The sequence below is a fragment of the Pelobates fuscus genome, chromosome 2 (assembly GCF_036172605.1).
Source record: "Pelobates fuscus isolate aPelFus1 chromosome 2, aPelFus1.pri, whole genome shotgun sequence".
NCBI classification, from domain to species: domain Eukaryota; kingdom Metazoa; phylum Chordata; class Amphibia; order Anura; family Pelobatidae; genus Pelobates; species Pelobates fuscus.
In genome coordinates, this window is record NC_086318.1 from 315,911,195 (window position 1) to 315,935,809 (window position 24,615).

The 24,615-nt window shown below is 43.0% G+C and overlaps 1 protein-coding gene across 1 annotated transcript in view; it reads right to left on the reverse strand.

Annotated features, from left to right (window-relative positions):
• FIG4 (FIG4 phosphoinositide 5-phosphatase) overlaps positions 1–24,615 on the reverse strand; it is a 493,827-nt gene that overhangs the window by 251,428 nt on the left and 217,784 nt on the right. The window contains exons 14-15 of the mRNA XM_063443525.1: positions 24,064–24,109; positions 20,240–20,388 (exon numbers count right to left, since the gene is read on the reverse strand). Of these exons, the coding sequence (XP_063299595.1) occupies positions 20,240–20,388; positions 24,064–24,109 (195 nt within the window). The remainder of the gene's footprint in view (positions 1–20,239; positions 20,389–24,063; positions 24,110–24,615) is intronic.

Consider the following 24,615-nt stretch of genomic DNA (forward strand, 5'->3'; position numbering starts at 1 on the left):
GATCGCATGATATCCTCACTATGTATGAGTGTCCTCTCCTTATAAGATATACGGTATAGGGCTCAATTTAAAATTCTGCTTAATGCTTTCAAATCTCTACATAATGCTGCTCCCACCTAGCTATCCTCCCTAATACACAAGTATGTCCCGTCTAGGCCCTTACGATCTGCTGAAGACTTACGCCTATCTTCGGTCTGTACTCCCACCTCTGATGCTCACCTTTAAGACTTCTCAAGGGCTTCACCGTTCCTGTGGAACTCACTTCGCCCCTCCGTTAGATGCTCACCCAGTCTCCACTCCTTGAAAAAATCATTAAAAACTCACTTCTTCATAAAAACGTATAAATTAAACTATTAATAGCTCCTGATTGATTCCTCTCTTGCAACTGTCACTAGTCTAATACTATCCTTACCTTTTGTGTCACTTTACCCCACTCCCTCTAGCATGTAAGGTCATTGAGCAGGGCCCTCAACCCCTCTATTCCTGTGTGTCCAACTTGTCTGGTTACTACTACATGTTTGTTTGTTCGTCCACCCACTGTAAAGCAATGCGGACATTTGTTGCCGCTATATAAATAACAACATAATAATGCAATATGTTTGTTTTCCAGCAGTTAAGCCCACTCAGTGTGGTCAGTGGCAAAGCTGCATATGTATAATGATAAGAATTATATTTAACAAACAGTAAACAAGGCTAAGGAGACATGCATATGGTGCATCATCTCCAAAAACTACAAATATTTAAACATGCAAAATATACAGCATATTCTTTTTGCTTTAATGCATTAACTTGGCTCACCCTAAGTTAAACATTTTAATCCAGGCATGGATCCCGTGCTCACGGTGCCTAAAGGGATATCAGCTACACCTCGCTGACGAGGCCCAAGAAGGCTGATCGTCTGGGGTTGCTGTATCTTTAGTGCAGAGAGAACATGCTGGTATTTTGGTTCTGGACTGCCCTTACGAGTGGGATTAGTCTGATATTCTTCAGAATATGTTCTCTCTGCAATAGAACAAGTGAACAAAAACTATTTTTAGACCTGAACGGGGATTTACCGAAGGGCAAGCTATTGAGTCCCTCTAAGCTTTTGTCCGTTCTCAGAGCTCTCATTCTTTCTTTTTGCTTTGATGTATTAACTTGGCTCAACCCTATGTTAATAGGGTAATCCAGACGTGGACCCCATGCACACTGTGCTTAGAGGGGTATCAGCTACACCTCACTGACAAGGCCCAAAAGAAGGCCGAAACAATCGTCTGGGGTTGCTGTATCTCACGTGCGGAGGGAACGTGCTGGCAATTCGGATCTGGACTGCCCGTTAGGGTGGGACCAGTCTGATATGCTTCAGATAGGTTCTCTCTGTAATGGCACAAGTGAGCAAAAACTATTTTAAGACCTGAGCGGGGATTTACCGAAAGGCAAGCTACTGAGTTTCTCTAAGCTTTTGTCCGTTCTCAGAGCTCTCATTCTTTCTTTTTGCTATACAGCATATTACATAAGCCAAAAACCTATCAAATGCATTAAAGATGTGTTGTTGCTTGGAGTGCTTCTTTAAAAAGCCTAGCAAACGGGGGCGGGGCCGGACCGCCATGCTAACCGGTCGCATGCAGGAGAGGCTCCAGAGACATCTGGCCTCTTAAGCTGCAAAACGCAGACTAAGCACACAAAACAGAGCCCACGAGATGAGGTTGCGGACCCAGAGATCGGGAGTTTTGGAACCCCTGGAGGGAACACAAGGCTTCGAGGGCTGCAGCCTACTCGGGAGGGGAGTGAGGTGGACGGCCGCTACCGGGTCTCCCTTCCCGGCTACCACAAGCCGACTGCCAGAGCAGCTTGCCGGCCCCGTTCTCCCCCCCCCCCCCCCCCATTGGGCCCGGGGGTTATCCCGGTCCCCACTGAGAGGAGCTTGAGAGGTGAGGAGACAGGGGGGCATGGAACATTTGAGGCCTACCTCGCAAGATGGCGGCGGCGCACAGCACCTCCCTATCCACTTCTGCACTACGGAGCCCTTACAGGCTACTGCCGCGCCAACCGTCCTGACTGAGGTCCCAAAGCAAGATACTCAGCGGATTCAGCACTGGTGGAGGGAAAGACCATGTGAGTCACTGGATTCCCAACCGCAAAGGAAGCTCCCTTGGAGGACCGGGTGCAGGAGGCGAGCGACAAACCCTGACAGCAGCACGAAACAGCTAAGTGATCTAAACAACTGCAAACAAGCGGGACAAACGCAGCACCAGCCCTAACAAGTGCAGATCTATCACACACAGAGCACCTGAGACAGCTGTGGAGACCGGAGGATCCCCACTTCTCTTGTGATGGGCTGAATTACTGAGTCACCGGGCCAGGGTCTAAGGAGACCAATTACACAAGCACAGAGACACTCGCAGCCCCATTAAAAATGGACTTTAGAAGAAAACAGCAGCCGCACGTAAATAGCTTGCAGCTTAGACCTCACTATGCTCTGTAACACACTCCAATTTGTCCTTAGCTGTCTTTCCTCCCCACATACCCTCACACAGAGTCTGATTATCTTACAGGATTCTGCTCACTCCCAGCGGTCATATACTTCCTTGTCTACTTACTCGAACATGCTATTTAGTACCCTACTTGTCTGATGCCTTCTGCTTGTGAATCTCCTACATTCTCTCACACGCAGACAAGTACGATCCAGCTAATCCTACACTACATAATAGCACCGCAAATAACATCCATTCAGCGTAAGCCTTATTCCTTTGTTTTCCATGACCTGCTGTCACTCCTCATAAATCACGCTGTTTCTCCCTGGTATAGGTCTAGGGTTTCTGCAGTGCCACTCTTCACTTATCAGCTCAATGCCAATACATAGGACTTCCATATGTTATCTCTACTGCACATAAGTTTATCTACAGCTGTATGACCTCTCCGAATGCCATTGCAGTATGTATTACGTAACTGTTAGTTAACCATACCTTCACTATAAGGTTTATTAAGCTTTTCACAAGAAAAGGGCTATTAAGGGCCTTCCTGTGTTATCTCTACTTCACATACTGCACATAGCTTATCTATCAGACCACAGCTGTATGATCCCTCTGAATGCCATTGCAGAGAGTATTAACTGTTAGTAAACTGCAACTTCACTATACTGTTAAGTTAAAAAAAAAAAAAGTGCTGTAATAATTGCCATGATATTGTAAAATATGTATTGTTTAATCGGCTTGTACTCACTATCGTGGTTATACAAGGGTGTGTGTTAAATCAAAGCACTGCAAAAATAAAGAATTTAAAAAATAAATAAAAATAAAGCCTAGCAAACATCCTTTTACTCACTATCAAGCACAGGATCAAACTTTAGAAGAAGGTGCTCACGTCATCAGTAACGATCATCTTTACTGGCAATATTAGATCTTTTTCACCAGACATATTTTAGAACCACATGGTTCTAACAAAGAGCAACATTCACGTGTACTGCTTGACACGCGCTTTTTCTCAGTTTAAAAACCTGCTAATGAAGTGTACTCAAACAGCTAGAATACTTCAAAGGGGGAAGATGTTATTGGAAAAAGACAAATCTGCAGGGGTCATAAATATATACAAGTGCTTGTCTTCATTAATTTTCTATTTGTTTTTCACCCTTCCTTGAGAACGTATTGTCTAATGAAATCTGTGAAGATGACGTACAGCAGAAAACCCTTCCAAGAACACGTGAATTTTTTCTCTTTTCCTTTTTATTTTAAACTTAATATATGCATATTTGAAAGGAATTAATAGTTACTTTTAACAGTTTAACAAAAGAAATATATAGACTAGCGGACTAGAAACAATTATTGAGGTTCATTCACTACACTAACATTTTTTAGTGTAAATATTATTGAATTGAAAACCAAATTGCTAGATGTCCCTGTGCATGAATGTTTCTGTATGCATGTGTGTGTCTCATGCTTGTGCCTGTATATGTGTGTTCTTTGGTTTTTTTTTTTGCTTGTTTTTTTTAATGTATCTGTGTTTATGCAAGCCTTCCAACCTTTCCAATTTTAGGCCCTCTCCCACTGCTCTGAGTTAGTTCCCTGGTCTCATAGTTTTGGGGACACCAGGGAAATGTCCCCAACAAGTATAACTTGAGTGTATCATGTAGACGTGCGAGCACTGCACTCCGCCCTATTTGGGCAGAGCCAGTGATGAGATTGCATCACTTGCCCACACCATGGACACAGGAGTTGAGGGATATGGTTTGCGTATGTTATCGTGCACGAGTGTGCCTTTATGTGTTTCGCGGTGTGTGATTTTTGTCTGTGAATGGATGTGCCTTTGTTGTCTGGTTATGCCTGAATATGTCAATATGTGTATGTCTGTTTTTGTATGAGTATTTCAATGTTTCTATTTGAATGTCTGTATCATGTCTCCTCAGATCTGTGCCTACATTTGTATGAGTGTTTTTGTGAATAAGTTTGTTGAAGTATGTATCTTGAACTGTATAGGATGGATTGACATAGATTTGTTGGCTTTTGAACTGACCAGCGATGGGATTGTAGGTTAATTAATTAAGCAGCACAGAGTAAATCTAGTTATTGGGTATATAGGAATAAATCTATGATCACTTAAAAGAGTAGATGTTAGGTGACTGCAGTACGTAAGAAAAGCAAAACAAATTCACTGTTCAACTTACACCACCCCTACTCAGCAGGGGTAAAGAATGACAAACAAACAAAAAAAAATAAGGGAAGTGCTACTAGATGCTGTCATGATCTGCTCTGCTCTGATGGCTGGACTTGTCTTCTGGTATCCAGTACTCTTGTTTCAATTCTTGTTTGGTTTTCCTTGGTTTTTGGTTTTCTATTCTATGTCTGGTTTTCTTTATGCTGGGATTTCTGGGTTCATTCCTATAGTTTGTCCCTGGATTTCCAGGTCTCCAGGTTTTCTTTTAAATGTTTGTTTTATGTTGCCACACCCGTTTGTTTTCCATCATTCCTTTCTGTTTCAGAGTCCTGCAGGCAGCTGCTAAAAGCTTCTGCCCTTTCTTGCAGGTAAGTGCTATATATGTCTACTTAGGATGTTTTAGCATACATTAGGCAGTGTAGGACCTGCCAGATATGGGGTACATTGGCGTTGTTGGCAGGCTTATGCAATGTATGATCATATAGTGTGACTAAATCCCCATGATTTCCATATGTAGTACTTGGTTATTTCTCCTCTTGTTTTGCCTATGTTATCTTGTCTTGTTTTAGTTTGTATACACAGTCCATGTGCAGTCCTGTCCAGTCATGCCAATGTTATGTTCATGTTTTTCTCATGCCTTGTGTATATGTTCTGGGTTTAGCTTTCTATCCTTCTCTGGTTCTGGGTTCTATTAGTTCTGTCTTGTTTTCATGTTTGGTATCTCTAGTCTTTCCTTGTTTCTAGTACTGGATACAATCTTGCTGCAGAGCCTCCCTATTCAGCTCCTGGGAGGTCTGCTTAATTTCCAAGCTCCTAGTTCCTGTTATCCGCTTTAGCTGAATCAGGGTCTTGTATGTGGCTGCACAAACGCTGGTGCTCAACACCAGGGGGCGTGCGGTTACCCTGCACCAGACCCTGCTGATCCACCTCCACGCTAAAGACTCCCACTTAACATCAGGCATATTGGGTCCCGGTCTACGCGCCGCCGCCTGGACACTGTGTCTGGGTTCCGGGCACCGGACTACCACCCTGACAGATGCAAAGTACATGTCCGTGCTACACGTGTTCATAGAAGGACACACAATTAATACAGACATTCCGGATTGGCCCTTTTTCAGTACATAATATCCTTTACCAAGTAATGGAAACTCACCGCAATATATGCATAGGTCATAGTAAAGTCTTATGGCTTGACTGGTGTGCAGATTTTTGTTTAACATTGTATTAACGATTACATATTTATCCTGATGTTATAGTTATATATATATATATATATAGTAATGCTCTTGCACTCACGCTTTAGTATCCCTTTATGACCGGGTGCTAGCAAGCCAAGGCTAGTATTAACCAATCTTCTAAATAGGTAGCTGCACTCACGGATTTTAAAAGTCCAAAATGTATTGATTAAATGTTGATTAAATGAACGGAGGACTTTCATCAGGATGTGTATTTGATCCTGATGAAAGTCCTCTGTGCAGGACTGAAACGTTGATCGTCTTTTAACATTTAATCAAAAAAATTTGGACTTTTAAAATCCGTGAGTGCAGCTACCTATTTGGAAGATTATATACATATATATACATATATTCATATATAAAAACACAGAAATCACATCACCAAAATGGCACTCCTAAATGACCAGTCCAATGAGCAAGGAAAATAATGATTATAGAAAAAGCTAAGGTTTCCACTAAGCCACATTAGATCAGGTATGCGAACATATAGCAGCAGCCAAAGAGTAGAAAATGTTGTAAAAATGTGGAGGTGGTACATCATGAACACAGATTATAAAACTGTGCTAAAACTACTACTTACTGTTCCGTAAGGAAAATGGACAACTAAGAGAAAAAAAAAAAAAAAAAGAGAGAAAATTGACTAATGGAAAATGCAACGAGTGATATTTGGAGATCCCAGGCTGAAGAAAAAGATGAAGGTCATGATAAGAAAATGAAGCACTGGTAACAGTGTCAGAAGAGGAAACATATATTGTTGTGTATAATATGAGGTTTTGAGAACTAGAAAGGCCATAAATGAAATTATATATTTTTTTTTTCTTATTATGTTTTTTTTTTTTAAATCGATTCTGCAGAAATAACAGGCATTCTAGAACCTGGTAATAGAGGAAGGAAATACAGAAGTGGCAGGGCTTGCATATAATATTAGCAGATTTTCAAAGGACTCTAATTGTTGAGTGAGAAAGGGATCCTAAGGTTGCCTTTCAAGCAATATCACTAAAAGTAGGAGAAAAAGTGAGAAGTTGAGATGGGGCGGGATGCTGGCCATGGGTTAGAGGAGGGCATGGAGTGAAAGAACAGCAATGAAAAAAAAAAGAGCTACACAGAGAGAAAGTGCTAAAAAAAAGGCAGTGTCTTTTAAGGTTGGTAAATTAAAATAGAATAAGATTGGAAAGAGGCAGAGAAAAGGACATTGATATAATTATGTAAAGATGGAGGTGGATAAGAGAGAACAGATGGGAATGTTAAATAAGGACAGAGGCAAATATGAAACACACTTGGATGAGAATAAGGTGAGAGAGTATAGAGCAACTATTGCACAATGCCAAGACTGACAGTAATATTAAATTACATGATCTTTCTGGGTCCAATCATTGGACAACTGCAATTAGTCTACACCAAAAAAAAAATGTGGCACTTAAGGATATCATTTTAGAGTGTCTCCAACATTTTCTTCATTTATCCTGATGTTATGTCTTTTTCTGCATCCCTCCATACATTCCTCATTTTCTACCACTTCTTAGATACACATTGTGCTGCGAGCAGAATTACCTGTCATTAGAATTCAGAATTTTTCCCATAGTCAATCAGGTACATGCTGTCATTTCATTATTTTCCATGTGATCTAAGGTCTGATATATGTCCAATGTATTGCTATTGGATAATTGGCTCTATATCATATGCTGTACCTGTCATTCCATTTTTTTTACAATTGTATTCTGCTCAGTGATGCATTTTTTTAAATTTAATTTTATTCTTTATTTTTGGTGCATATAGTAAGTTTACCATACGCGCTAGCATTGCCCCAACGGTACATCAGTTTGTTAGGAATGCATAACAGTGCACATTTTATATTTTGAAGAAAAAGACAGTAGTGTGTTGTAGTAACTTTAGCGCTTGTAATGTGTTACAGTGGGCAATGACTATGGGCTAGGATTCATGTCTTGAGTAGCTTGCTCTTATGTCGCTTTGTCATCTGGGGTATAGAGCCACCTTAGGGGAGTCATCTGTGGAGATTAGGTGCTCGTCAGGTCGTGTATTTTCCTCTTGGACGTTTAGTTATATTATAGGTTGTGGTTGACATTAAAAAGGGGAAAGGAGAATACTGCAATAGGGGACCGTAACGTTTAGTCTGGGATATTAGTTGTCGCCTGGTAGTTGAAGGTCTTGCGTAGTCCCTAACCGGAGGGGACCATCAGAAGGCCGTCAGAAGGGCCCTGTTATGTTCATCGTTATAGTACGGCTATAGTGGGTACAGACTTGTTCTGGGGTATCCGTCAAATCAGTGCAGTGGGGGTAGAAGTAGGGGTGCTCAATATGAAGGTTGAGTCAAGGGAGCGCTAGAGTCTTAATCTGTGGCTGAGGTGTGATTCCCTATGTCACTGCTCCTTGTCCATGTCGGGGGACGAAGGGGGTGACGTTGTCCACATCCCATGTCCCGCTAGTATCTTGGGCCTTCCGCTCCTGCAGGGCGTCTCTGATGCCAAGCGCTGTCAGGAATGTGTTGGTCTCCGCCACATCGGTGGCCTTGAAATTGGTGCCGTCTTTGATTACTGTGAGTGATCTTGGGGCAGTCCATCTATATGTTATCCATGCCTCTTGCTGCCTTTGGGTGATGGGTTTCATTGTTTTTATCCACAGTAGAGTGGTGCGTTGAAGGTCTTGGAAGAGTGAGATCTTGTGGGTCTCAGATTCCATAGGCGATTTATTATGGATTGCTCTCATCAAGGCTTGTTTGTCTTGTCTCGTTCTGCATCGCAGTATAATGTCCCTAGGTGCTGTGAGTGGCGCCCTAGGGGATTTACCATGGCAACGCTCCACACAGCATCGCGCGGGAGGACAGGGGAGCTGCTGCAAAGATCCCTCTCCTGCCTCCCGACCCGGAAGACTGCTTGCCACCACCGGACCACCAGGGATGGCTGTCCCCCCCCCCTTCCTTCATTAGAGGTAAGAAGGAGGAAGGAGGAAGGAGGAAGGAGGAAGGGGGGGACTGATTTAATACTTTTTTATTGTTTTATTTTATTACTTTAGCCCTACCCTCCCCACACAGCACCCCTACCCCCCCCCACAGACACCCCTACCCCTACCCCCCCACACACACACATTACCCCTACCCCCCACACAGTACCCCTACACCCCACAGAACACCCCTACCCCCGCACACAGTACCCCTACCCCCCACGCACACAGTACCCCTACCCCCCACGCACACAGTACCCCTACCCCCCACACACAGTACCCCTACCCCCCACACACAGCACCCCTACCCCCCACACACAGCACCCCTACCCCCCACACACAGCACCCCTGCCCCCCACACACAGCACCCCTGCCCCCCACACACAGCACCCCTACCCCCCACACACAGCACCCCTGCCCCCCACACAGCACCCCTACCCCCCACACAGCACCCCTACCCCCCACACAGCACCCCTCCACAGCACCCCTATCCCCCAGCATCCCTCCCCTCCCCCACACCCAGCATCCCACCCCTCCACCACACCCAGCTTCCCTCCCCTCCCCTACACACAGCACCCCTACCCCCCACACACAGCAGCCCTACCCCCCCACATAGCACCCCCACAACACACACAGCACCCCTACTCCCCCCCCCTTTCCTTCATTAGAGGTAAGAAGGAGGAAGGGGGGGACTGATTTAATATACATTTTTTAAAGTTTTATTTTATTACTTTAGCCCTCCCCTCCCCACACAGCACCCCTACCTCCCCCCCCACACACACAGTACCCCTACCCCCCACAGAGCACCCCTACCCCCCCACGCACACAGTACCCCTACCCCCCCACACAGTACCCCTACCCCCCAGCAGTACCCCTACCCCACACACACACACAGTACCCCTCCCCCCACACACAGCACCCCTACCTCCCACACACAGCACCCCTACCTCCCACACACAGCACCCCTACCCCCCACACACAGCACCCCTACCCCCCACACACAGCACCCCTACCCCCCACACACAGCACCCCTACCCCCCACACACAGCACCCCTACCCCCCACACACAGCACCCCTGCCCCCCACACACAGCACCCCTGCCCCCCACACACAGCACCCCTGCCCCCCACACACAGCACCCCTGCCCCCCACACAGCACCCCTACCCCCCACACAGCACCTCTCCACAGCACCCCTATCCCCCAGCATCCCTCCCCTCCCCTCCCCCACACCCAGCATCCCACCCCTCCCCCACACCCAGCATCCCACCCCTCCCCCACACCCAGCTTCCCTCCCCTCCCCTACACCCAGCATCGCTCCCCACCCCTACCTCCACACACAGCACCCCTACCCCCCATACACAGCACCCCTACCCCCCACACACAGCAGCCCCACCCCCCCCACATAGCACCCCCACCCCCCCACATAGCACCCCCACAACACACACAGCACCCCCACAACACACACAGCACCCCCACAACACACACAGCACCCCCACAACACACACAGCACCCCTACTCCCCACAGCACAGCACACCTACCCCTGCACAGCAGCCGTACCCCCCACACAGCACAGCACCCCTGTCTCACACACACACACCACCCCTCACACACACACACCACCCCTCACACACACACACACCACCCCTCACACACACACACACCACCCCTCACACACACACACACCACCCCTCACACACACAGCACCCCTCATACACACCCCACACACACACAGCACCCCTCATACACACACACACACACACACAGCACCCCTCACACACAGCACACACAAAAACCCTCAGACACACACAGCACCTCACACACAGCACACACACAGCACCCCTCAATGCCCCTTAAACTAGACCCCTCAATGCAGTATGTGTGTGTTCAGCAGTCTGTGTGTGTGCATGTATTCCGCAGTCTGTGTGTGTGCGCAGGGCCGGCCTTAGGGGTGTGCGAGCTGTGCGGCCGCACAGGGCGCCATGGAACAGGGGGCGCCCTGACAGCCGACACAGCCCGCACATGGCCGGTGTCAGGGTCTATTTTAAAAAAAAAAAAAAAAAATCGCGGCAAAGGGGGCGGGGCTTACCGAGCTGCGGGGGCGGAGCTTATCGCGAGGCAGAGGCGGGGCTACCGCCCGAAGCCCCTGCTGCACAGGAAGAGGGAAGGAGTCCCTGCTTCCCCATCAGCCAGCTGCATCCACTGGATAGAGGTAAGTGTGACTGTTTGCCTGTTAGCCCTCTTTTCCAGCCCTCTATGTGTCCCACTATTCCCCCCTCCCAGCCCTTCATATGCTCCTATACCCCCCTCCAGCCCTTCATGTGTCCCTATAGCCCCCCCAGCCCTCCATGTGTCCCTGTACCCCCTCCCAGCCCTTCATATGTCCTTATAGCCCCATGTGTCCCTATAGCCCCCTCCCCAGCCCCCATGTGTCCCATTATAGCCCCCATGTGTCCCTATAGCCCCCCCCACATGTCCCATGTGGCTGTGTGACTGTGTGTGTGTGACTGTCTGTCTGCCTGACTGCCTGTGTGTGACTGTCTGTCTGTGTGTGTGTGTGTGACTGCTTGTCTGTGTGTGTGACTGCCTGTGTGTGTGTGACTGTGTGTGACTGCCTGTGTGTGTGACTGTGTGTGACTGCCTGTGTGTGTGACTGCCTGTCTAACTGTCTGTCCGTGTGTGTTACTGCCTGCGTGTGTGACTGCCTGTGTGTGTGTGTGTGACTGCCTGTGTGTGTATAACTGTCTGTCTGTGTGTGTGACTGCTTGTCTGTGTGTGTGACTGCCTGTGTGTGTGTGACTGTGTGTGACTGCCTGTGTGTGTGACTGCGTGTGACTGCCTGTGTGTGTGACTGCCTGTCTAACTGTCTGTCCGTGTGTGTTACTGCCTGCGTGTGTGACTGCCTGTGTGTGTGTGTGTGACTGCCTGTGTGTGTATAACTGTCTGTCTGTGTGTGTGACTGTCTGTGTGTGACTCTAATTGTGTGTGTCGCTGTAACTGTGCCATTGTGTGTGCCTGTGCCTGTATGTGTGACTGCCTTTAACTGAGTGTGTGTGTGTGTGTACATGCCTGTAACCAAGTTTAAATTTCCCCCACCCCTTCCTGTCAAGGCCGCACTTTGACTGACAGACGCTCACTCACTGACAGACGCACACTCACTGACAGACGAACACTCACTGACAGACACACACTCTCATATACACTGAAAAACAATGACATACACACACACACACTATTACTTGGACACACACTGACAGATGCACACTCTCACTGACAGACGCATGCACTCACTGAAAGACGCACGCCCCCCACTGACCGACACATACTCACTCACTGACACATACACCCTCACTGACTGACACACACATTCACTCACAGACACACACATAAACACTTACACACACACACACACATTCACTTACAGACACACACACACATTCACTTAGACATACACACTCACAGACACACACACACACACACAGACATTTCCATTAACACTCACAAACTAATATTTTTTTAATTTTATTTTAAATCCACCCAGCCTCCATGGGAGAGCTGGAGTGGATTTCTTACCTGCAGTCCAGTGTGGCTGCTGGGCGGGCAGGCAGACAGACTGAGTAGGCGGCTCTTAGTGATGCCGGGAGCCGGACTGACGTAATATTCCGGCTCCCGGCTTCATTAAGCGGCGCAGAGGGAGCTGAGCAGGAAGAGCTCAGGTGAGTATGCTCCTTCGCTGCCCGCTGCCAGCCTCGGGGGGGTGGGCTCAAACATGGCCAGCCGGCCAGCTCTTGAGCCCCCCAGGACGTGAGGCAAGCAAGGGATCTGCCTGGGGGTTTGGGGGCGGCTTTTTTTGCCACCCCCTGCAAAGTGCCACCTAAGGCAGATGCCTTGTTTGCCTCCGATATACACGTCCCTGGTGCCTGTGTGTGTATTCCTGGTGCCTGTGTGACTGTATTCAGGCAACTTGGTGGCTGGTGGGGGGGCGCCATGAAGACTTTTCGCACAGGGCGCCTATTTGCCTAAGGCCGGACCTGTGTGTGCGTGTATTCAGCAGTCTGTGTGTGTGGGTGTGTATTCGGCAGTCTCTGTGTGTGTGTGTGTGTATTCAGCAGTCTGTGTGTGTGTACTCAGCGGACTGTATGTGTGTGTATTCAGCGGACTGTGTGTATGTATTCAGCAGTCTGTGTGTATGTATTCAGCAGTCTGTGTGTGTGTATTCAGCAGTCTGTGTGTGTGTATTCAGCAGTCTGTGTGTGTATTCAGCAGTCTGTGTGTGTACTCAGCAGTCTGTGTGTGTACTCAGCAGTCTGTGTGTGTACTCAGCAGTCTGTGTGTGTGTGTACTCAGCAGTCTGTGTGTGTGTGTACTCAGCAGTCTGTGTGTGTGTACTCAGCAGTCTGTGTGTATGTGTATTCGGCAGACTGTGTGTGTGTATTCAGCAGTCTCTGTATTCAGCAGTCTTGTGTGTGTATATTCAGCAGACTGTGTGTATGTATTCAGCAGTCTCTGTGTGTATGTATTGCATTTGTTGGAGATACTAATAAATATAAGCTTAATTTTATCTATTTATATCATTATTTAAAATGTGTATTATTGAACTCTCTGCTGTTGTGTTCTTTTAAAACAAAAGTTGTTAATTAGTTCGGACAACAGTACGAGTTGTTTTTTCTAAACTTAAACCTCAGTATTGAGGTTGAATTGCCGTGTTGGCACTTTAAGGGAAAAAAAAGTTGGCATGTATTGCGGTTTGGGCACTCGGGCTCAAAAAGGTTCGCCATCACTGCCCTAGACAGTCTTCAAATGTAAAAACATTTTACATGGAAAAATGAATAAACTGTGTGATGTGGAAGAAAAGTAATCAAATTTAAATCCTGAACAAATAATGCAATAGTATCAATAATATTTAACACAGGATAGTTCACAAACCCAAATACAATATATTCTGTATCAAATCCTTGATGGTGTGAAGTAGCTGGGCTTATCCCATATGCAATAAAAATATACTTAATTACAGTTTAGATGAGGTTAAATAGTTATGATAATACAGCAAGCATACTGAATTACTCCCATTCAGACCTATGTATTAGAGTTGTGTATACACTCTCTTGTTTTGCACAATAACATCTCAGAATCAGATCTTATTACTTTAAAAGAGAAGTATAAATTTAAATGGTCAACTGAACATATTGAATATTTGGGAGTCAGATTGGGATTTAAATGGAATAAAATTATTGAGATAAATTATCTACCTCTTCTTCAGGATATAAAAAACATTTTATCCATATGGAAACCTTTATATATCTCATGGATGGGAAGAATAAGTGTTATCAAAGATTATATACTACCTAAACTCGAATATTTAATGAGATCGATCCCAATGAGGATACCAAAAAAAATATTGATTGAGTTTCACGAAACCTTCCTGAAATTCGTTTGGGGATCTAAAAAGCCAAGAACATCTTATAAGACGTTATGTAGGACACAAAATGAGGGAGGGGTATCCTTTCCAGATTTAATAATGAGACATGACGCAATTATGATTATGCATCTAATTAACTCAAAGCATAAAGACTTGGAACAGAATCCCTGGGTAAATATTGAAAGAATACCGAAAAATTTAGATCCAATTGCTCTAATCTGGTTGGATAAAACTGCTTTTAAGAAATTAAATGTACAAAATAATATTCTGACAGAACTATATAACTATATGAACTACCTAAAAAAAAGATATAAAATCGAAAATAATATCTCCGCTTCCGCCCCAATAGAAGTATTGAAGGGATATATAAATGATATAGATCTGAGTAAATGGAAACAGGAAGGATACAAAGTTATAGGTGATTTTTTCATGGATAATAACCTTTCAAGAAATTTATGAAGTAAACTCTCTTTTAAAACCCGAGTTTCTAACGTACCAGAAAATAAGAAACATTTTGAAAAATAAACGAGTTGAAGAAGATCTCTTTGACAAAATTGTTTCTATAAATGGGAAAGATAAGCTAATATCAAAAATAAACAAAATATTATATGAATATATACCCAGGAATAAAATGAATAAAATCAGCACGTGGGAACTAGAAATAAATAAAGAGTTCAGTGTAGAAGAATGGGCAAAGGCACTTACTCTAACCAAAAAAACAATACACAACATTATTATTTAAGAGAATTATATTAAGATTTTACACCGGTGGTACATGGTACCAGCAAAACTCTTTAAATTCCAAAATGGCGCCAGTGATATATGTTGGCGATGTAATGGGACCACGGGTACACATTTACATATCTGGTGGGACTGCCCAAAGTTACAACCAGTGAAAAATAAACTGGACTTAGTACTGGGTAGAATCTATGGAATGAATATTAGATTAACGTCTCACTCATTCCTATTTCATTTGGAGCTACCAGATAGTAATACCTACTCTAATAGATTGACAATACATATATTAATGGCAGCAAAGATATGCCTAGCTAGGAGATGGAAAACAAATATAATCCCATCATGGAAGGAGATACAAGCACAGATAAACTTCCAAAAAACAATGGAAAAAGCAGTGTACGCTAATTTAGGGAAAAAACAGGAGTATCATAGTATATGGAATCCTTGGGAGATGGTTTTGGATAACTCAGGGGTGGCCTAGAAGGCGGCCCCCCCTCCCCCCGACATCGCTCAAGAATGGATGAATGTGATGAAAGACGTGAAGTTGAGGTGAATTGCTGCTACGTCACCACGTACAATTATATAATTGATAATAATAAAAAGAATGAAAAGATAAAACTGGTTAACAAATGATGATAGGGTATCTGATATTAAGCATTCCACCATAACAATCTAATATGTATCAAATACCATTATCTGATGTTTAAAAAAAAAAAAAGAAAAGAAAAAAAAAAAGAGTTGTGTATACACAACATATTTACAATATACAACTGGTGGCATTCACAATAGATAGCATGTGTGATGGAGTAACAAGCTAATTTGTAGCTACCAATAAATATACAGTTTATGAAGCGGCAGGAAGTTAGAGAAGAATAATAGTTAGAAAAAGGGGAAAGGAAAGAGAAGAAAGAAAAATAAGGGGTGCCAGGCTTTAACCCCTTAGTGACCAGACCATTTTTCAATTTTCTTACCGTTAAGGACCAGGGCTGTTTTTACTGTGGTGCATGCGGTTTTCTGCAGTGTTTGTGTTTAGCTGTAATTTTCCTCTTAATCATTTACTGTACCCACACATATTATATACAGTTTTTCTCATCATACTATTATTTACACCATATCATATAATTTACTATAAAATTAATTATAAAATATAATGAAACGTGTTTTTAAAAAAAACACACTTTTTCTAACTTTGACCCCCAAAATCTGTTACGCATCTACAACAGCAAAAAAAAACACCCGTGTGACAGACCGTCTGCCACCCCTAATGGGTGCCTCCGTCGAACGATGCTCCTAGTGCTCGCCAAGACCTTCAGCACCGCACTCTACACCATAACCACAAACTGCCGCAGCTGGGTTGGGGTTTTGCCGTCCTCCACCCACCCTGGACCCAAGACCTCCAGCTTCCAGTGGGTGAACCTCTCCTTAGTCCAGAGAGCGAAACAGGAACAGCTCTTACAAGAGCTAGTGATTATACTCTGGGGAGTATAGTGATTATAGAAATCCCCAGAGTGTAGTTCTCCAATCCCCCAAACATAAGCCAAAACTTTATGAAGAGTAGAGCAGGTCTGTTTAATGCAAGTCAGCACTCACAATTTATACAATTCCTCAGGCCAGAGGCACACCCCCTGGACCTGATGGAACACAGGTACACAAAGGACATAAACCAATCAGAACAATAAAACAATGTCTGACACTCCCACATACAGCACACAAGCCCTCCCTTCTACCTGTGATAGAATTAACTAAGACAATGGACTAACTCAATTAACTCTAAGCAAAAAAAAATAATTTTTACTAACCTCAAAAAGTACCCCAAAATACAACATATCCCACAGTCACATCCCCTGATAGCCCCGATCTGAATGAACAACATATCCAAAAATCACCCAGATCGGTTCAGGGCTACAGGAAGTCTTATTTTTGCCCCACCGTGCACATGGTCCCATGCCCAAAACAGTTCCATACACTGCTGGACAATTTAAGATGGCCGCCGCCACATGTTTGAATCTGTTCCAGTTAAAAGTCCAAGGGACAGAAACAGTGCCTTTAAAATCCAATATGCCCAAATAGTGTTTTTAAAGGGCAATATATGCTAGGGGCCATAGTCACAGGGCGAGAGGCTGGCAAGAAGGTGCTTTCGTCCCAACCCGTGCTAAAGAGTTTCTAAATTTTGTCCTGAGTTTATAAATACCCAATGTTAACATGTTCTTAGCTTTTTTTATTTGCAAGTTATAGGGCAATAAGTACAAGTAGCACTTTGCTATTTTCAAACCATTTATTTTCAAAATTAACGAAAGTTACATTGTAACACTGATATCTTTCAGGAATCCGTAAAAAAAACCTTCACATGTATATATTTTTTAGACAACCTAAGGTATTAAACTTGGGGTATTTTGACTCTTTTCATGCAACCATTTTACCACCAATTTATGCCAAATAAAAAAATAATAATAATTGGTGATTTTTTTTTGACACACATTGAAATTTAAGAATACATGTACTGAGGACTTTAAGGGTTACTGCCAAAGAACACCCCAATATGTGTTCAGCAACATCTCTCGAGTACAGTGACACCACCCATGTATAGGTGTGTCGTGTTCTCTGGGGCTAAAAGACTTATTTGGAGGGTGCGCATTCCAGTTTTCCAACTTGGAATTTTCACAGCTGGTCATCATTCACCCATGTCCTATTAGGGACATTTTTGAAGCCGGCCAATGTAATTTACCCCCATCAAACCATATTTTTGAAAAGTAGACACCCTATGGTATTTCAAATGGTGGTATTTTAACACTTTCCATGCACTAATTCTACCACCAGTCTTTGTCAAACTTTTGGGTAGTCATTTTTTTGTGTTATTTAGGCATGGATTCTCAGTTCCGGTTATGTGTTACTGACAAAGAACACCCCAATATGTGTTCAGCATCATCTCATGAGTACAACAGTGCCCCCAATGTACAGGTTTTATGAGCTTTTGCAAATGTACAGGGGTCAAATGTAGGGCGTTTCCATGTTTGCACATTGAAATTTGCCAGATTGGTTTGCTGGGCCTATGTTGGCTTTGAGACCGTATGGCAGCCCAGGAATTAAAATTAACCCCATCATGGCATACCATTTGTAAAAGTAGACAACCCATGGTATTCAAAATGGGGTATGTCTAGTCTTTTTTAGTAGCCACTTGGCCAGAAACCCTCGGCAAAATTAGCATTTTAGTTTTTTTGCATTTTTCACACATAAACTGCCATTACACAGATAATATTATCAGTATAATATATTAAACTCCTCTAAAACACCCATATTTGTGTAGGGTAATGTCTCACGAGTACAATAGTACCCCTTAAGTACAATTTTTTATGGTGATTAGGAAAGTTACAGGGTCACACATTAGATTTGCCAATTTCTGTTTTTGTAAATTACTATTTGCCAGATTGGCTATCTTGCCTTTCAGACGACATGGCAGCCCAGAAATGAAAATTAACTACACCATGACATGCCATTTGAAAATGTAGATAACCCACGGCATTCAAAATGGGGCATGTCCAGTCTTTTGTAGTAGCCACTTGTTTTTTTGCTTTTTTTTTTTTTTTTTTACACAAAATGTGTGTGCGTGTGCACCTACACACCTGTACAGTCCCTCTGCTGGCAGCTCCATGTACTCCTATTGCAGCCATGTGATCATGGTGATCACATGGCCCTGGAGGGCCAGGGTGGAGAGAGCTGCTGCAGAGAAACTGCTGGGGTCTCCGGCAGTCCCCACCGACCGTGATCGCCGGTCCAGTGGTCATGGGTCCCAATGGATTTGTAAAATGGACAGATTGGGCTAGATAATCCCTCTCTGTACATCTCCTATGTTTTGTGATTACAATTCTTTATTTTATGTACCTAGAGGTGTGACGTAACACCTCCTATACTCTCGATTGTGAGGTACTTTTTCCATTAAATAGTAGCCACACCAACTAATGAAACACATAACTTTGTATATTCAATCTAATAGAAATTGTATCACATTGGGCTTATCTATCCCTTTCTGTGATCTAAGATTAGTACTGTGATCTAAGAATATTACACACAAAGATTAGGGATACTCCATCTTATATCATATGGATCATACAGTGTACTATACTCTGCAATATTGTGGCTAATTGGCTTTCCTGTGCTCTAGCATTAATATACTGCAAATATTGTGTGTGTGTGTGTGTGTGTGTGTGTGTGTATGTATATATATATACACACATAGTAAATATTGTATATACTGACTGTATTCTCTCCTATATGTGGCATGTATACAGTTATATGCATCATGTATATGCATATTAATAACATATGTATATTGAGAACTTGTGCTCACCATCCAGTACTCTTTTTAGTTTAATCTGGATGTCTACACCTTATATCCTTTGTGTTTATTATGATTAGATCTACGATAGATCCCTCTATAGTGCCTCTTTGTAATTATTTTATCTCTGCATTGTAATGTATAATATTAATGCAGCTTGGCTCCTCTCTCCCCTTCTGTGATATGTTTCCTAGCAATTGCGGCACCACAGAAACAGACGGGTTTCTATGGTAACCGGACACATTCTTAATAACCACGCCCCCTTGCTTTTCAGCGGTTCCTGTGGCAGCCAGCTGAAATGCATTCAGAACACAGCAGTTCCCAACACTGCTGCAGTGACTCTCATACCGGGTCAAATTAACCCGCGATTGATCGAGTGATCAGCTGGAACAATCACAGGGGTGAAGGGTGAGTCATTTGTGTGTGTAATGTATTCAGGAAAGCCTCTATAGGTTTGTCTGGGAGCCTCCAGTCGTGGTAGAGCCCTACAGTTTCAAAGATTGCTCATTGGCCGGGGTTACTGCCCTAAAATAACACTGCATGTCTCCTCTGCTCGAAAGCTAGGCTCCGCCCCCCACAAAAGACTAGTTTTAAAATTACGAAGTAGTTGAGAAAATAAGATGCAAAGCGTGCAATCCTATATTTGATTGGAAAATTATACAGTGGACTCCTGTTACATTTCTGACAAAGATGGCAATAATACTCCAACCTGTCAGAAAGCATTATATAGAAAGATTCACACCTATTCTGTAGCTGCAATAACAAGAGTGGTCCGAGTGCTAACTGTGTTTTATTTAACTGATATGACAAAAGCCATAAACCATATTGTAAGCATTTTGGAGCGAAGTTTAAAAGTTTTTAATGCTTAATTAAACATAAAAACACTTTAAAAAGAAAAGTGGTTAAAAAGAATGTCTCAATTGCTTACCTAACAGCATCTGTATCAAACTGCAAATTGGGTTTGTCAATAAATCCCAGAGAAAAAAGTTGATAAGCCAAAGCACATTTTCCCACCATGAACTGTGCAGTGTTGGTTCGATCTAAGCAGTCAACACAGTTTGTCCGCAGAACACCAGTCTAGAAAGAACATGCAGAGGATAATAAAATATGTATTTTTAATATTCACAATGGTTTTACATTAAAACATATATTATGTTCAAGTACTATGGGTAATTACAGGTTTCGAAAATGACATTCAATGTCTTGATAAAATAGGGTATGAATAGATACCAGGTAACTCCACGAGGTCCAAGATTCAAATCTGGTTCAGAGGTATCCCACAGTTGTTAAGACTATATGGTTAAAATTTAAGCAAAATGAAAAGACAAGCCAAATTTGGTGGCTAATTACCTTCTCCACATAACGTTAAAGCATGATGAACTAATACAATTTAAGTGAAACATAAAACATGTTCTTTGCTTCATAATTTATGATGTTTTTAATTTTTTTATAAGAAGCTAAGCAATGAGAAATGCATAGTTGTTAAAAATTCTTTAAAACAATATACAAAACGTCTCAACTGCACCCCTCCCCCCCCCCCCCCCCCCCCCCAAAAAAAAAGCATTGGGGTAGGGATCTTTAACAGGTTCCACTTGTATATAACCAGTGACTAGGCAACAACAGATGCCCAGTCGCTACTCTTATTACAGTGAGAAGTCAATGCTTGCTGTTAAAGGGACACTGTAGGCACCCAGACCACTTCTGCCCATTGGAGTGGTCTGGGTGCCAACTCCCACTACCCTTAACCCTGCAAGTGTAATTATTGCAGTTTTTTTTTTTTTTTTTAAAAACATTCTTTATTTGTTGGTTTGCATTGAGAAAAGAAACGTTGGGGTACAGAAAAGAAATAGGGTAGGGGTGGTACAGCCACAATGGTACAGGTATGCGGTAGTTTCACATTCAAAGCTAAATTTCGATGGGTTTTGCGAGAGCGCTATGAGTACCTAGCGTGGTCTGATAGCTTAGAGTTTGCTGTGCGGTTGATTATTGCAGTTTTTTTAAAACTGCAATAATTACCTTGCAGGGTTAAGTCCTCCCCTAGTGGCTGTCTATTAGACAGCCACTAGAGGGAACTTCCTGCTCTATAGCACAGGTTTTCTGTGCTAGAGCGTCGCTGGACGTCCTCATGCTGTGTGAGGACCTCCAGCGTCGCTCAATTCCCCATAGGAAAGCATTAAAAATCGCTTTCAATGCTTTCCTATGGGGTGCGCTAATGCGCATGCGCATTAGGTCTCCTCGGCCGGTGGGCGGGATCAGTCTCGCCCACCGGCCGACGTAGGCAGAAGGTGGAGCGGCAGGGGAGGAGCAGGCAGCGACGTGGGACATGTCGCTGCCTCAGGTAAGTCACTGAAGGGGTTTTCACCCCTTCAGCAACTGGGGATTGGGGGTGGGAGGGAGAGGAATCCTGCAGTGCCAGGAAAACTGATTGTTTTCCTGGCACTGGAGATTCCCTTTAAGCAGACATTCCCCCACTCATTTTAAACCTGACGGGTACTACTGTGGAGTCATACTGAAACCCACAAGTTTTTTTGTTTTGTTTTATTTAATATTTGCCCGTTGGCTCCTTGTAATGCCAGCAGGCAATAAATGACAATGAACCACCAAAGCCAATATTTTCAAACTTAATTCAGATTTTTGATATTTTTCAAAAGTTGATATTAATCAAAGTGATATTAATCAGCTCCTGATAAGCCTTTAAAGGGTGGGAAAACATTGATTTGAAATAATAAAGGCTTATTGGGTAAACTGCCAATAAATGTTATCGGCTGAATTATAATCAAGACTAATGTCCTTCACACATTTGCTGGCATACAGTTGCAAGAAAAAGTATGTGAACCCTTTGGAATGATATGGATTTCTGCACAAATTGGTCATAAAATGTGATCTGATCATCATCTAAGTCACAACAATAGACAATCACAGTCTGCTTAAACTAATAACACACAAAGGATGAAATGTTGCCATGTTTTTAGTGAACACACCATGTAAACATTCACAGTGCAGGTGGAAAAAGTATGTGAACCCCTAGACTAATGACATCTCCAAGAGCTAATTGGAGTGAGATGTCAGCCAACTGGAGGCCAATCAATGAGATGAAATTGGAGGTGTTGGTTACAGCTGCCCTATAAAAAACACACATCAGTTCTGGGTTTGCTTTTCACAAGAAGCATTGCCTGATGTGAATGATGCCTCGCACAAAAGAGTTCTCAGAAGACCTACGATTAAGAATTGTTGACTTGCATAAAGCTGGAAAGGGTTATAAAAGTATCTCCAAAAGTCTTGCTGTTCATCATTCCACGGTAAGACAAATTGTCTATAAATGGAGAAAGTTCAGCACTGCTGCTAATCTCCCTAGGAGTGGCCGTCCTGTAAAGATGACAGCAAGAGCACAGCGCAGACTGCCCAATGAGGTGAAGAAGAATCCTAGTGTCAGCTAAAGACTTACAAAAGTCACTGGCAAATGCTAACATCCCTGTTAGCGAATTTACAATACGTAAAACACTAAACAAGAATGGATTTCATGGGAGGATACCACAGAGGAAGCCACTGTCTGCACGTTTACAGTTTGCGCAAGAGCACCTGGATGTTCCACATCAGTACTGGCAAAATATTCTGTGGACAGATGAAACCAAAGTTGAGTTGTTTGGAAGAAACACACAACACTATGTGTGGTGAAAAAGAGGCATAGCACACCAACATCAAAACCTCATCCCAACTGTGAAGTATGGCGGTTGTGGCATCATGGTTTGGGGCTGCTTTGCTGCGTCAGGGCCTGGACGGATTGCTATCATCGAAGGAAAAATGAATTCCAAAGTTTATCAAGACATTTTGCACGAGAACTTAAGGCCATCTGTCAACCAGCTGAAGCTCAACATAAGATGGGTGTTGCAACAGGACAATGACCCAAAGCATAGAAGTAAATCAACAACAGAATGGCTTAAACAGAAGAAAATACGCCTTCTGAAGTGGCCCAGTCAGAGTCCTGACCTCAACCCAATTGAGATGCTGTGGCATGACCTCAAGAAAGCAATTCACACCAGACATCCCAAGAATATTGCTGAACTGAAACAATTTTTGTAAAGAGGAATGGTCAAGAATTACTCCTGACAGTTGTGCACGTCTGATCTGCAACTACAGGAAACGTTTGGTTGAAGTTATTGCTGCCAAAGGAGGTTCAACCAGTTATTAAATCCAAGGGTTCACATACTTTTTCCACCTACACTGTGAATGCTTACATGGTGTGTTCAATAAAAACATGGCAACATTTCATTCTTTGTGTGTTATTAGTTTAAGCAGACTGTGATTGTCTATTGTTGTGACTTAGATGATGATCATATCACATTTTATGACCAATTTGTGCAGAAATCCATATAATTCCAAAGGGTTCACATACTTTTTCTTGCAACTGTATATAAAATGGTTTTACATTGATAATATTTCATGAAAAATCTCTCATCGATGGGTTTTATTATTTTAAACACTTTGGAAATAAAACACAGTTGTATGTATGCATTATGGAGGAGATGACAGATTTGTGGAAATGGTTACAATAAGTGTGTAACTAAACAGATTGTATATGTTATATTTTTGTTAACATGAAAAACAATTCTACCAGGGTTGTTCACCAAAGTAGGATTAACTAATCATTGACCAAGAAATAGCAGAATTTAGACCAAATTAGTCACAACAAAAAAATCTTTGAATGGTCGAGGAGAAGAAAGTAAACATTGACTGTTAGATATTTAGATTTACCTGTAGACGTCCAGATGGTCCAACAATTCCACCCAGTTCATTCCACCTAGAACAAAAGCACAATCAAATTAACAAAACATGTATTGCATGATATTTAAAGGGACTGTGCATTGGGAATGCCTGATAGATTTACACATGTGCAATTGGATGATCTCCTCACCTTGCAACATCCTGACAAGGGAGAAGAGAGGAACTCTGAACATTTAAGTTAATATATGATGATTTGTAAGTGGGATGTTGAACAAGTGTGTGCCCAGGTTCTTTTGGCCTAGTTGTGCAATCCAAGACTTTCTAGAAGGCATCATTTGGACACCTACATGGTTTTTTTTTACAGTTTTTTAAAGTGAAAAACTAAATTTCCAATTTAAGGTCAGAGTAGCCAAACTGAAAGTGTAGGTGACTTAGAGAATGTTTACAGTTTGGCTATTTTTAAAAAAAAAATTCTTTATTTTTTTTTGTGCAGGGGTTTACAAACAAGCTTGCCATGCCACGGCAACAATAGCAAGCACTTCAGGAACAGACATCATGGCATTTAATAACATAGCACATTTT